Source organism: Haemorhous mexicanus, chromosome 3 (genome assembly GCF_027477595.1).
Source record: "Haemorhous mexicanus isolate bHaeMex1 chromosome 3, bHaeMex1.pri, whole genome shotgun sequence".
Classification (NCBI taxonomy): Eukaryota; Metazoa; Chordata; class Aves; order Passeriformes; family Fringillidae; genus Haemorhous; species Haemorhous mexicanus.
The window spans coordinates 12,268,969-12,284,533 of NC_082343.1; the positions used below are offsets into that span (position 1 = coordinate 12,268,969).

Sequence of the window (15,565 nt, forward strand, 5' to 3'; positions counted from 1 at the left end):
AAACTAGATGCCTCCATTTCATCAACAGAAACTTCCAATTACACAGCCACCTACATACAATTAAAGAGCATTCAAGCAATAGGCTGTAAAGATGTCACCAAGAAGGAAAGTTTATCTACTGAACCTTTGTCACGGGCAATTTTGCAGTTTACATTCAATCTCAGTCTGACCTGGTGGGTAGTTTACTTAAATTATTAACCCATGCACAGCCATGTGTGATCTGGAAATCACAAGAGATGCAAAACCCCCTCTGCTGCACACCTGACTCAATTTAGGCTATCACATGTGCACACACACAAATCAGGTAAACTGTAAAGGCTCCCTCTCAGCAGCAGGAGAGCTGCTTCCTGCACAGGCAAAGAAGCGCTGCCTTCTTTTCCCTCCTGAGACAGTCTCTGGAATGATTTCCACCTGTCCACTCTCTGACATTGCCAGTGGCATTCAGGAATGCATCATATCCTCTTCAGCACACACAATCCAACTCTATTCCCAGGTGCTGAAGCAGAGTAGCAAAATAATTACCTTTTTGTGACACTGTTTTCCCATTAAATACTCTCTTTTCTTTCACTATGCGTTGCCTGATGCTAAGTGATCATGCTAAATGCTTGGTCCAGATTTGTGACTGCACTGCTAATTTAAGTGCAGAGTCTGACACATAAGAGAACAGTACTATTGCAATCACTTTAAACCTTTTACATTCTCCTTTTCAGCTAAGTCCTTTGCTTTCAAGTCTGTGACAGCAACTGAGTTCCAAAGCACTCCTCTTGTTGCCAAAACACTGCACCACCAGCTAAATTTGCTTCACATTAATGAAAGCAATTCTTTGTTCTAGTGACTGGTCTATCATTAGTTCATAATTGTGATAATTAGAGATAACATCTCTGACCCACTCTTACCTTCAGCATAATGCCATGGTTTCCATCAGTGCAAAAGCTCTTGATGTAAGCACAGCTGTGCTCATGAGCAGTTCCACAGGTGGGGAATGAAGCAGGATTGAGAAGAGAGGAGACTCTTAAAACTCTGTGGTTTAGCAATCAATACAAATTCCATTTGATGCACCTCTTTACACACACCAGCCCCTGAGCTTAGCCAATGATCCAAAAGGACTGTGATAGGATAGCTAACTATAATACAGCCAGAGGTACTGGTGTAAAAAAAAAAATAGCTACTGGGCATAAAACTCCTCTGTCACCTATCTGAAAACTGATTTTTGAGACTCATTTCTTCTGACATCCCATGGAAGAGTCCTGAACATGATTTAGGACATGACAGCACAATATCTTAAGTGAGCAACAACTGATTTACTTGCATTATGTTTCAACAGGACAAGAGCTTGCCAGCACACCCTCCCCACCACACAACACGGTCAGGAAACCATAGGCAAAGGAGATGAGTTAGAATTAACAACAACTGATAGCACCTGCCCTACAGAGCTGCAGAGGTAACAGAGAAGCAGCAATAGAGTCTCTGAATTTTTCTTTTTGTACCTGATGTAAGTGCAGTGAAATCCACCATTTACAAAATTGCTTTTTTTTAAAAAAATAAAAACCACTGACAAAACATCAAATGTAATTTATATACTTAAAATTTGTCTATGCACAAAAGTAAGCAAATAAGTAAAAGTTTAATAAGAGATTTAGATTCATGACAGCGCTTCTCATACAAGTTACTCTTGTTATTCTATCTCATTATTTTTACTTTACCTTCTTTCTGATGTAAAGTTTTAGACAGCCATTTACTGAAGTATCTTTGAAGGCCATAACTGGTATTACACACCTCATCCTGTCACATCTGCAGCAATATGTTTGCTAAACTGTAAGTAGCAGCAATCAAAAACATTAATTCATAAACTATTCAGATCAAAAGCACTGATTACTTTTCAAGTCACAGGCTAGAGTTTACATTTTAACAAGAAACATTTTTTTCCACTATAAAAATTCCTGACTTCAGGTGTATTTAGTTGCAAATGTCTTGTTCAAAGCTGTAATTCTTTACTAATGTTAGCTGTAAAACTAGCTAAAAACTAAGCACTCATTAGCCCCTTTATTTTATAGAGACCAGGAAAAACAGGTCAAATTCAGAAGCACCATTCAGAGCCTTTGTGGTGCTTAGTGAATGGTGCATATCCAGTCCTGTGCCATGGATTCCTGTGCCACACACTCAGTTCCCAGTCTTTTCTGACATTGCAAATGGTCCCACAGTTCATAATGTGCACATTTACAGAGCATGAGCACCTCAGAGCCTGTGAGAGAGTACTGAAACCTAAAAGCATCTATCATGTGGTAAGAGCTGCATTTTTTGTGCATTTATGGGTCTGAAGCGTAGCATCAGTGCAGCTACAAGTCATCTGAATGGGGGAAAAGAAATCATACACTGCAATATTTTAACTGCATCTGAACACACAATTCTTCACATTCCAGCAGCAGCATCTATAAAAGACAAAAGGAATGTCACACTTGGTTCAAGTGCTCTAGTTCAGTGTCCTGTCTTTGACACTGGAAAAGTAGCAGAGGCATCCAAAAAAAGCACATAATAGACTCCATTTTTAAAGAACTACTTCCTGCCTTATGGCATTAGCACAATGGTTTGCACAATTATGAACAAGGGCTGGGTTTTTTCCCTTCACTTCTTCCATACATTCATTCTCTCCAACCCCCAGATTTTTCTTTCCCTTCTCCCAGCCTCTGCACCCTTCTCAGGGATTAGAAATAAGCAAAATGCTTCACAATGTCTTATTCCAGCAGACATGGGAGCAGCAGCCAAGGGGAAGGTGTGCCTTAGTGTAGCACTACCCTTCCAGCAGGATGATCCTGTTCTGAGGCAGCCTGGCTGCAGCTTTACCATGGAATTGCCCATCTTGCCCTACAAGGAACAGGAGCCAGCCAGGGAAAAGCTGCAGCTCTGAAAGACAAGGACCCAAAGCTTCTTCTGGACCTTTATTTCTAGAAGAACTAACAAAAAGTTATGTTGGAAGGAATGCAGATCTCATGGTAGGGTGAGCTACTGCCACATGCATGGCTTGTACCCATTTCTCTAAGCAGAGTTTATACTGAGAGAACACAAAAACAACTCTGTGCTAGAATTGTATACAACACTTTTATTATTATGCACAATTTGTATCATTCACAGCTTACTGGTCTGTAGTCTTAGAACAAAGTGGAGATGTACAGTAGCAAACTAAAATGACTTTGCACTGACAGTGAAAATAAATCACATTTTCATGTTACATCACACTCCTCATTGCATCTCAGTAGACAGCTAGTATAGAATAAACAATAATAATTCTCATATATTGAGAGCTCCAGGATCTTTCCCTTACTACATCTAGAGTGCATGTCTTTAAACTAAGTCCAAAAAACACAAAGCAACTTAAAAAAAAAAAAAATCAAGAGAAATGTGCAGCTGAAACAGCCACAGATTTCAGACTTGCATAGATATTGCTTTTTTTTTCAACTCAAAAGTCTTTGAAAAGAATAACATAACAGTGTAACTTTATATTTCAACTCATACCTCAGCTTTTAAGAGCTGGGGAAAAAATAACAGAACTAAAATTTATTTGATTATAACCAATAAGTAGTTCTTTATTAATTACTAAGTATTTCTTTACCTTCTTGAATTACAAACAGATATAACACTTTAAAGCTATTCATTCCAATGATGCTTCTTCATTGGAAAAAATGAAATAATGAGAAAAGAACAGCAAAGACAGCTGAGTAGCTAACAGCACAGTGGTTTGCTTTGCAAACTAAACAGATTAACACCAGGAATTAACAACACAGGTTTTGCATATTTTTTCATCGCAGATTTGTTGTTTTGGGGTTTGGTTTTCTTTCGATTTTGGGGGGTTTTTTTGGTTTTGTTTTTTTTTGGATTTTTTTAATGGCACAACAATAGAAAGTCCCGATGTTTAACAGAAGGCTTATAAGGAAATAATGCCACAGCCTTCAAGGACATACTGGAGTGGAGTTTCACCACTCTGCATCTCCAGTGGCTTTTGCAAAAACATGATCTTTACCCTCAATGGACATCACTCCATCTTTTAAGTAGAACTTCCATTTGTTCTTAGTTCGATGTATCTGATGAAAAATAACAATCAAAATTAATGAAATCACAAATATAAATTAGACCAGTCATTTAAAAAAACCAACAAGATTTAAGCACAACCTGTTTTACACACCTGGTTTTTATTTTAAAATCATTATGACCCAAAATATTCAATGGAATACTCAATGGAAGCATCCTACTTCAATCGTTTATATAGAACTCCCAGCCCCCCAAGAGAGAAACCTCCTGAATCTTATCCCATCCTGTCCCACTCTCCCATCCCACAACTTCCCCCTAAAAAGTGTTACCTATGACAGCTCAACACCACCAGGACAAGAGAACAGTAACAGGGCAATCCCAAAACACAGCACACCTTGCAAACCAGTCTAGCTTAACTAAAATGCAATGTGTTCCTTGCCACATGGCAAAGCGCAATGTTGCCGGCACAGAGGTGCTAGGAACAGGCTAAAAGCACCAAAACTTGGCTTGAAAGCAAATACTGCTATTTAAATTTAAAAAAAAAAGAAATAATTTGCATATTCTGTTTCTTTTTAAATGTCTGCAAAGACATCCATACTCCAGAAAGTTTTGTTTAATACTAAAAGAAGGAATTTTAACTATCCCTAGAAAATTCCTTGAATTGCCAGCATCAGTTTTCAATTCCAGAAAGAAAAGAAACAGGACAGCAATTTTACCACCAACACTGTCTTAAAGGTATCAAGGAAATTCAAGACATAACTGGTTTTATCTACTTTCTACTGGGCCTATGTTTTATTAAATCTGTATTGCAAAGGGGAAAGCTGCCAACATCTTTCCCCAGCTTCTGTAACTCTCAATTTCTAATAACATCTGATATTAAATTTCCTATAAGGCATGGCCAGTGCTGACCTTCCTAGTAGTTTCTTTTAGATTTTCAGGCAATTTTTCAGCTTATTTAAGACAAAACCTGCTCTAGATAACAGTATGCACTACCTACAGCAACTGTAATGTCTGAGTTCTGAAGCTGCAAAACTTGGTGTACCTTTCAATACAATATAGACACCAATAACTTCATTTCAGAGGCATTTTCTATACATATCACTATAACTTCCCAAATAACTGATCCCAGGAACAGTCAATCCGTCACAGTTTTATAAAGGCAATTTTCTTAGCACCTCTCTGTTTCCTAAACCACAACCATTAAGACAGGCCTAGTTAGACACACAAGAAGTTATCTCTTGGCTCTTTTGAAAGAATATTAAAAAAAAAAGTCAAGGCACACTCTTAAACTACAGAGACATTTTTCCATATTTCCTTTAAAATGTGCCCTTTCTTTTTTGGATTACTGATGTGTAAGCATCCAAAACCATACAATAGATAAAAGGATTTAATTTGATCTTCACCAGTTCAAAGTAAGGTTGAATTTTAAGCATTAAAATGAAGGTGGACAATAAGGCACTTAACAACTACTTTGTTTCTCAGACACAACAAAATTCTGGTAGGAAAATCTCTCAGTGAGCACTACAAAGACAAATAAAAAAAGGAAAAGAAAGTACATACACCTCTCCTTCTTTATCCTTTTTAAAAGCCTTAATTCACAGCTGAATATGCCCACATACATCCACGGAGATGTTGATCTTACTTAAAAGTTAAGGAAATAAACAAGCTTTTGCATCTTTACAAATCATAATTTTGCCAGACTTGTTGTTCCTTTTTCCTTTAATAGCCCATTATGATTATCCTCTTTTCAGAAAACAGTAGGAAAGTCTTCAGACTATTGTCAGCTAAACACATCATTTAAACACTCCATTACAGCATTAGAGTTTCTTCAAAAGGCACTGACAGGAGAGCAGAGATGGATTTGCTGCAGGTATTATTGAGGATGATTAAAGAACAAAGATAAAAGTGTGTTACTGTACCTTTTCATACTGACAAACTATCACATTGTCGGTGTCAAACAAGTCTGCAATGTCCTGCTCACTGACATCATCACCAGAGTTTAAGGGGTCCTAGAGATTAAAATTCTGTTTTATACACTCTTTCAGAACAGCATTGAATAGACTTGGAATTAAACATTCCCAGAACAATAAAGTTACCATTGCAAAAATGAAGACCTGGGGGCTGTGAAGTCTACATTGCACCAACCTCATTTACATGTACCTTTTACATGTTTGCATAAAACACCCTGAACAAAAACACAGGTCAAAAAAGCAAAACTGCTAAGTGATAAAGCAGATCTCAGTAACTGAAAAACTGATCAAGTTGTATTTATGTGAAGTCCAAATGCTACAAGTTGATGCTCTTGTAAACAAATCCATAGGATACGAAATTGCATATATTTAAGAGAAAGGAAAACCTAGGGCATTAACAGGGCATTAAAACAAATGCAGGGCATTAAACAGAACAAAGTTCTTGTATCACATTGTTCTCTGTCTAATTCCCTGTGGTCCTTCCGAAGGAAAGGAAACTTAGATTTGTATTCTGATCTTATTATTTAAAGAATTAGATTTAAATATCTTACTAAAGTCAAATGCTCCATTCCACTGCGGCCAGGGTTTTACAATAAAACTTTAATTCTGATAGCTAAGTATTTTAATTCATCCAACAAACAAATGACTTTCCAACGGTTCTTTAATTTGTCCATACTCCTCATAATGTGCTTGCAAGTCATTTCTCTGCAGTACCTCCTACCTCCAGAGGTTTGTAACTTCACTGTGCATGCCCTGATCAAACTAACCAGGAACTGTTCTAGGTCCAGCAATTCAACAGCTGAGAGATCTAATACTGTTATGTGCTTCTAAAGGTTTAAAAGTAAATTACCTCCTCAACTATGTCTATCTGGAGGTCTTCATTATCCCCATCACTGCCACTGGACTCTATGTTTGAAGAACTGTCACATTCTTCATCATAATCTTCCTCATCATCCAGAACTCTTAGATCCTCTGAATCAATAAAGCCAATGAATTCACTCTCTTCTTTATCTTTTGTATGTGGTACTTGCTCCTTGGAAGAAACATCCCCGGTGCCATCGAGCTGACTTATGCCTTCAATGTCACTGCAGAGATCTTTCCCCAGCGGTAAATCGGATTCCGCCTGCTCCGCGGGTTCCGTGGGACAGCAGTGAGAGAGACCAGGGACAGCTTGTGAATCAACACCACCCATGTTCAGCACAAAGCCTGACACTTTGGTTTAATGTATCAACAAGCCTGGGGCACTAATATGGGAGTTTCAGGTCCTACTGCTTAAAACCTGAGTACATTTGTAAACATTGTGTTGAATCTAACTTAAATAGAACCCAGGTCAAAGATTCCTCAGCAATACAGAAAAAAAATTTCTTACCCTTTTCTCTAAATACCCTTGTACTCAAACAACTCTAAAACAAAGGCAATCAAGTGGACACTTAAAATTTCTATTGCAAAAAATAACCCTCCCATAAAAACAAAAAAGGAAGCTACTCCTCCACCCCCAAAAATAGCATTTTTCATTTTTGAAATAAAAGTCAAGAGGAACTGATCCCTCTCCCTCAACTCATTCAAAATGCTTTGTTTAAGTAAGATATAAAAAGCTGGGAGAGACAGAAAATATTTCAGTACTTCAAGTTGCTGTTCATAAAAGTGACAGAATTCCTAAACAGAGCATTCACAGGAGCATAAAAGGGCTTTAAGGTTTCAGCTATCCTCAGTTTCTCATTAAATCTTTATTGTAGCACTTAATTCCCATCCACATACTGTTTCTAGTTCAGGAAAGGAACATTTTGTTTTGACCTCCCATTCTCACTACAGACAGTCTTCATCATGCTGCCATCAGAGTTCAGAGAAGCAACATTACACTTTCTATTTACAGACATTTGGCATTACTGTCATTAAATTTGCATTTAATAAATTTGTCTCAATCACATATGAGCACTACAACTCAAAGTCACCAAGCCAGCCTGAACTTCAAACATCTGCAAATAATTTCTGGCACTAAAATTAGATGAGGTCAGGAAAGAGGCTTGTTAATTAAAATCACTCAAGTTTCCCACATAGCTCTAGCTGAGTTCTAGTTTATCCAGGACTTTCTCCCCAAGGAAATACATTTTCTTCAAGGAGATTTTCACTTATCAAATTTGATTTTTCATCCTGAATGCATTCTCAATACATCTTTAATGCTCTTCACACATTACAAGATAAAATTAATCCCAGCTGATCCTGCAAAAGCACTTTGCCCACAATTGACCAGTATCCATATGCAGATCAGTGCCAGAATGATATGGAAGCTCTCAAGGAGTCTTTCATGTCTGCATAGTCACAAAAAACCCCCATGATTCTCAAAAGTAACCAACAAGCCTAATACATTCTATCTATCCATTACATTTTTCAGTATTTTTAAATTGATATTCTCATCACAGTACTTTAACAGAAGTTTAGAAAAATTCTTAATGTAAAAAAAAGCAGTCAGCTACTGCTATTCTAAACAAGCTTAAGACTGAACCATAAAAGCAAAATAACTTTTGTTCTTCTCATTTAGAGGTGCTAGTTGTCACTCAGAAATGTGTTCAAACAACCCCCTCTAACAGATACATTTTCATTAGCGGAGAAACAAAAGGCCTTACCTTGTCAGAGGAAGCCATGCTGCCCTGATCCTTTAGAAATGCATTTTCATCCAAACTTTCCCCTGCAATAATCAGGTCAATGATATCATCAGACACCTGCTGCTGCAGCAGCTCCGGATGCTCCATGTCCAGCTGCCCCTCCACATCCAGCAGGACACTGCTTGAGCTGCTTGCCAAGGATTCATCAATAAAAAGTCCTTCAGAGCATTCTGGAGTAAACACAGCTGTGTGAAGGTTGTCATGCTGGAATTTTTCTGTGGATTCACTGCATTGATTCAGCACTGCATTAATTTCATACTCCTGCAGACTCACAGAAGGCTGCTGGACCAAGGTAGCTGAGTTCTCCGGGTGTTGTTTTTCCACATAGCTTGGTTTAAACAGCACAGCCTGTTGGAGGGCAGTCTCCTGGGGCTGCTGTGTTTCACCAGCTGCATGGGCAGCAGATGCATTCAGCTGTGTGACACTGGCAAGGCTGGCCTGCAGAACTGAAGCTTGCCCAAGGGGATGAAACATCTGCTGCACAGGGTAGTGGAGAATGCTTCCATCTCCTGAGGCCTGTGTGACCACAACAGGCACATTCAGCTTGTAAAGTTGCCCTGCAGAAAGAAGAGTTCAAAACTGCTTCAGCAAGTGAAACTACAGGATCATCCAGGCCACTGACCTGTCCCCACTAAAACAAGAGCAAACACCAGGGCAAACCATAAGAAAAAGGACATTTGCAAAACAAAACTTTCCTAAAGCACAAGTTCAGCCTTTGAAAATCAGGCATTCAGAAGCTTTCTGAGTCATGGCTTCCTTCCAGTCCGTCATGTTTAGTACCTCTTTTTGGGTTTGGCCTACACAGTACCCTGTGACAATAAGTTTGATAATTTAACTACATACTGGATTTTAAATGCATAAATACATAAATAACCTGGGTTTTAAATTTTTCCAAGTCATTCCAGAAACTAAGGAATACAGAATGAAACTAAACAAGTCCATGGCTACAGGGAGAGTTCATCCTTTAAAGGACATTTAGGTACTCTCTCTAAAAAACTTTACGTTTTTTTAGAAAGAATACCTAATACCTAAAACTAATTTTAGTTCTAAAAAAAAAACAAACAACCCCTATTTTATATATATTTTCTTAAGAAAACCACTCCAAATACTGAATGCTTAAAGTTATTACTATCAGTGTTAGAACTGAGATCCCAGAGTAAAGTTCCAAATTTCATTTGATTTTTCTTCTGGGGACACACACACATGCTCACACAGACAGAGTTACTGGTACTAGTCTACAGGTCTCACGACATCAGGAATTACACCTGAAACAGATAACTAGAGTCATCAGTTTTCATCAAAGAACAGCAGTTTGAGAGAAGAGTCAATGACTGAACTAAGCCTTCCACTGATCACACCAAAGCAGTACAGGTGGTTCTTGTACAAGCAGTACAGGCAGTGTTATCACCAAAAGAAAGGGATCAAAAAGGTTAATAGATAGTTGGATTTTATTTGAATAAGAAATCAATTTTGTCTCTGAAGCGCCACAGTGCTTTTAGCTTTTTGAAAGCATAGAAGATTGTCCCAGAGAGACAGGGAGAAGGAAATACCTGCATCTGGGCTGACAAAGGAAAACACTTGTTAGGAGTTGTAAAACTGACACACCAACTAATCACTGCAGTTACCTCCCCCACGGGGCCACTACAAAAACAAAGTACAAAGAGGAGGGTAACTGGCTCTACCCTATACTTCTCATCAGTTTCATCTACTGTCCCTGGGACTGTCCTTCAACATCCCCAGGGCACTGCCAGGTTTGACATCCCCTAGTTACCCTTACCTGGTGCTGGCTGCAGCATCACTCCAGCTGGCATCTGTAAAGGATAAGCAACACACGAAGGGAGAGCAAGAGTCACGCCCACTCGTGGGGGCCCCTGCAACACAAGAGCTGGGCTTAGGCAGGAGAGGGCACTGAGTGCCACACCTGGAGTATCCATGGGAAACAGGAGTGAGCGCCTCTCTGTGGTCATCTTCACTGGAAAGCTGCATCATGCTTCTGAGATTTAGACACATGAAGAGTATTCTGCACTGACAGAGCAATGGCTCGCCCCAGGTGTTTCCTGCTTTCCAGCTATCACATTCCCTTTTTGTTAAGACAACTTTTTTCTATAAACCCCTCAAGTACCCACCATCCAGAAAGGTCTTTTTCTACTCAAAGTCACTTTTGCCTAAGTTTATGCATTACTCCACACAGCACAGGCTTCTTGCCTAGGCCTAGGAAGTCACTTCATAGTCTTTTTTCCTCCTGGGAAGCAGAGTTGGATATACACCTCCCTTTCAATCTAGCTCTTCTGAGGAAATCCAACTTTTAAATCAGGAAACGCACATATTGCACAAACATCTTCCCAATATTATATTTCAACTTGACAAGCTACTTAGCTTGAGGCTCAGGAGGCACTCAGTAAGTTCATCAAGCTCTGGCAATCAGTGGCTGCTCCCCAAAGAAATTTTGCTATGCCCAGAGTTCTGAACTTGTCAACTATAAAAACACTCATTTTCCTTCTGGATGATTACTACACCTCACAGATAATGCAGCTCCCAGCTTCCCTAGTGGTAGTATTTCCCAGCCATGCACTATTTTAACAACCAGTAATAAATTTTTTCTCTAAAAAGAATATGTAGCTATGCCATTTCCACTACACTTTCATCCTATGGGCTAAATACAGGCAGCTGTGTCTTTCCAACATTTCTGGCTTCACTTTTGCAAAACCAGCTGCTACAGCCCATCCTTTTTCACTGCTCCAACAGAAGTAGCAGTGTTACAACTCTCCCTCCTGAAGCCTATTAATAACTGGAAAACAATTTTAAAAATTTAGGAGTCCAACATAATCAAAACCGAAGTAAAACATCACTACAGCTACATACCAGTTTTGCTGCTGTGAAATGCTGAAAACCTCTGCCAGCTTGGATGACATAAGAAGCTGTAAAAAAATAAAAAAAAAAAGCCACTTTACAAAAAACATTAATTTCTTGGATACAGCTATCATTCAAAAATTTACAGCAAACATGGGTGAAACTAAAGCAATCTAACTTCAGTTCATCCTCATTAGTGAGCACAAGTATTGCCTTGTCAACTTGAGGAAAACACGCAAGTAGTTTTAGCACAGCAGAGCAAATCCAATGATGCGAAAAGTAGGAACAGTAGGATAAGATTTTCAACAGTGCCCAATACTGAATTCCATGAGAGAAAAAAAAGGCAAAGGGAAAACTTTCCTGGGCTTTTAGAAGCAATTTAGGTAGCCTTAACTACTTTGAAAATCTCTAGCCATGGGGCAATTCAAATACCCTTTTTAGAAACATATAGATTTAACCAGACTGCTTGGCCTTAGTATTGCTCTTTAAAAACTTAAGAGTAAGAAGCAAAGGCTCATTAAATATAAAACCTCCAATAGCCTGCAAACACAAAAGTATATCCTCTTTAGTCACATGGAACTAATAAAACACCTGCCTTCAAAAACAGTTCATTCAACTAGGAAGAGCGTAAAAAAAAAAAAAAAAAAAAAAAAACAAACCAAACAAACACAAGAAAGGAAGAAAAAAAAAAGGAAGGAAAAAAAGTAAAGAACCTCACTGATAAAGAATGCCTGCCCGAGCTTGAAATACACTAGAACACGGATTTTCATTAAATCATCTCATATGGGGTTTGTCCTTCATGGGCAAAGGTCCTAACAGTCTCTTACTTTGGGATAAGTCTCAGCTGAGTACTACACTCTACCACAACAATACCACAGTGGTCAGCTGGACTTTATTAAGAACAGGTCCTGATGTCAGAGACTGTGTGAAAGTCAAGTACTCCTCTGCAACAGGAATGCTGCTTTTAGAAAAAGTAACTAAAAAGCTTCCTCTTCTGTTTGAGCAAGGGATTACATTTTAACAAATTGAGAATGAGATTAAGCCCCAGTCTGACAGCAGAACTGCATGGCACAAACGAGCCATAAAACCTCTGCACATCAGGACACACATTAAAAGGGGAAGCAGGAGCTTAACCCTATAGGTAAATTTGCAACTGAAGTGCTACACTATTGGATTGCAGACAAGGAGGCTAGAGATCTCTGCATGTTTTGCCACTGGAAATGAGCAGCTGATGAAAAGCAAGTAGAGAGAATCCTATTAATTTATTAAAGTTTAATTCATCATTTACTGGTCAAATTCGGCTTTCAAATAATAACTGTTCTACATCAAGCTAGATATATGCATAAAATACATACACAAACCAAGATTATTTCAAGTCTTCCAAAAATATCCCTAAATCAATGAGATATTCATAAATTGCATGCACTGTGTCCAATGACATCTGACCTGCTGAAGTCTGCAAAATGCTGTGAGAACTGTGTGGCAGCTGCAGACTGAACCGTGGAGAACAGTGACTGTGTTTGAAGAAGCCTTCTGTTGCTCTAGACTGTGTCACCTTCGTTTCCCAAAGCTGCAGGAAGATTATTAAGGTCAACAAACATCAGCTTTAAAAACAAACTGCATCAAAAAAGATAATGAGGTATTCCCAGCTTTTCCGAGAGTAAATTGACTGTATCTACCCAACAAATAGGGCAGCAAAAACTAACCAATTTCAACTCCCAGGAGCCCCCACACCACTCACAGGACACTTGTAACTCTTAAGTCAGGGCAAAAGTTTGCATGTTTTGGAGGGCAAATAAATGGATAGGTCCATCATCTCAAAAGAAAAACACAAATCCAACTGCTATTAATGCAAGAGGACCCAACAAACCTGCTTCAAGTCTTTCAGAACCTGCTCCTCTACACCCTCCTCTGCAAAGAGCTCCCGCACACCTTCAATCACATCTTCAATGATGGACTTGTAAAGTTCAGGCTACATTAGTAAAAAAATAAATGTTTTCAAGTTAAGATGAGCATTAAATCATTTGAAAAGATAGCAAAAAGTGTAATCTCACTTCATAAATTGCTGGTACAAACTGAACAGCATGAACAGATCGGTTTCACAAACTGAATGACAAATGCAAAGGTCTGCAAATCCACTCATTCTTTTAAATCTAGCACTGTAAAAAAGTACTGGATTTGAGCCTCAAACTATTGTTTAGGCTACCAATAATTTGGTAAATGCTTAAGAAAATCCTAGAAACATTCAAAAACCATTGTTGTTCTGTATTTTCAAACAAGCTTGTCTAACCCCATTGTATCGGACTAGAATCATTGCTCCTAATCTAAGGGCCAACCAATAATACCAGCTATTAAAAATGAACCCTGCCAATTCCATTAGAAGCAGAATGTGAAGAACCCACACAAAGTAATAGATTTTTTTTTCCTTTGTGGAAACAGTCTGATGCTGCATAGTAACCTAACTGGAAATTTGAATACTACTTTTATCAATACAGATCATTCATCTTACATTACAATAGGAGTCCAACAGAACATTTTATTCCTTCTTCTGCCCACGATGTCAGTGATTAAATCCTAATCCTCCAGTCAGACCCGGACAGCAGATACACATGAGCTTCAAGATTTCTACACTCCAATGCAAATGTAAGATAATGAGCCTTTATCAATTTAAATCTTATTACTCTTGACTTTCATTACCACCAGAATAGCCTACACAAGGTGAAAAATGAAGCTGAGATATTTTAGGAAACCTTACAAGATTCTGGATTAATAATATATTTTTTTAGAATATCAATTAATATTTTACTTATTCAAAAGTTGTTTGAAAGTGCAGATGACAATTTCTTTTCAAAGAAAAGAAGAGATAAAAGAAGTAACATGTTACACTTTCTGGAAAAACAACTGCTTTACAACAACCACACTCCTGTGATTTCTTATCAGAGGTTATCAACCTCCAAAGAGTCCCCCAGCACTTTTTCAGGATACTAGAAAGATGAAGAGGAAAAAAAAATTTCCTCTTGCGCCTCTACACTAAAAGCTGCTGATCAGCCCATATGTCAAATGCTCTGCCTTCACTGCTAATCCAGAAGAGAATCTAAATGTAAATCTTTCAACGGGCCTATTCCTCTCCCCAGGATTGCCAAACTACAGTGAGTACAAATATTTATTGTGCTATATAAAAACGGCACACAGCAACTGTAAAATTCAAACACCACATGCTTGCAAATTAGAGAAAAATGGTCACAGCACAGACGCTATTGTACTCCAGCTTAATCCCTTTACACTCCTTCGCCAGAACCAGGCCATCCATAGCGGGAACTGTCCAACTCTAGTTCCACTCGTGTGCAGTGGGGTGGCAGGAGGGGCTCATCCACATCCCATTCCAGCAAAGCTTCCAAGGCTCCCTCCCCAAGGGATTCCCATCCTTTGAGGGAGCCCCAGGAAGGGAGAGGCAGCAGCGGCCAAACCCCGCCACGGCATAAAGGCCTCCGCCACCCTCCCTGCCCAGCGTCCCTCGCACCCCGCAGCTAACCAGGGCCAACCCCTGCCACAACGCTTTTGCCCACAAACGGACATTTTCAACAAAAAAAAAAAAAAAAAATTAAAATTTAAAAAAAAAAAAAAAGCTTTCGACGTGGTCCTTGGCGCTTCCCGCGCCAGCGAAAGGGCAGCGGCTCCTGGCCAGGCCGGGGCCGGGAGGCGACTTCCTCATGCTCATCCCTGTCCCCAGTGTCCCGCAAGGAGGAGCGGCCAGACCCCGCTAGCCTAGCCTAGCCTAGCCCAACTGAGCTGAGCTGAGCTGAGCTGAGCCGAGCCGAGCCGAGCCGAGCCGAGCCAGGCACTCACCACGGGGCTGCTGTGAGCCATGGCAGCGCCAACGGCCGCCTCAGCCCCCGCCCGCCTTTAAGGCGCCGTTGCCAGGAGGACGCGGCCGGCCCCGCCCGGGCCCTGCCCCAGCCCCGGCGGCCCTCAGGGCTCCTGTCCTCCACGCACCCCAAATCCCGCCGGCCCTCAGGGCTCCCGTCCCCCCACACACCCCAAACCCCGCCGGCCCTCAGG

At 39.7% G+C, this 15,565-nt stretch overlaps 1 protein-coding gene across 1 annotated transcript in view; it reads right to left on the reverse strand.

The window, feature by feature from the left end:
- Positions 1 to 3,676: 3,676 nt before the first annotated feature.
- Positions 3,677 to 15,565, reverse strand: part of STON1 (stonin 1) — a 42,917-nt gene continuing 31,028 nt past the window's right edge. The window contains exons 5-13 of the mRNA XM_059843450.1: positions 15,353 to 15,407; positions 13,377 to 13,478; positions 12,953 to 13,076; positions 11,519 to 11,574; positions 10,434 to 10,527; positions 8,616 to 9,213; positions 6,844 to 7,132; positions 5,943 to 6,032; positions 3,677 to 4,076 (exon numbers count right to left, since the gene is read on the reverse strand). Coding sequence (XP_059699433.1) covers positions 3,969 to 4,076; positions 5,943 to 6,032; positions 6,844 to 7,132; positions 8,616 to 9,213; positions 10,434 to 10,527; positions 11,519 to 11,574; positions 12,953 to 13,076; positions 13,377 to 13,478; positions 15,353 to 15,407 — 1,516 coding nt within the window. The 3' untranslated portion in view covers positions 3,677 to 3,968. The remainder of the gene's footprint in view (positions 4,077 to 5,942; positions 6,033 to 6,843; positions 7,133 to 8,615; positions 9,214 to 10,433; positions 10,528 to 11,518; positions 11,575 to 12,952; positions 13,077 to 13,376; positions 13,479 to 15,352; positions 15,408 to 15,565) is intronic.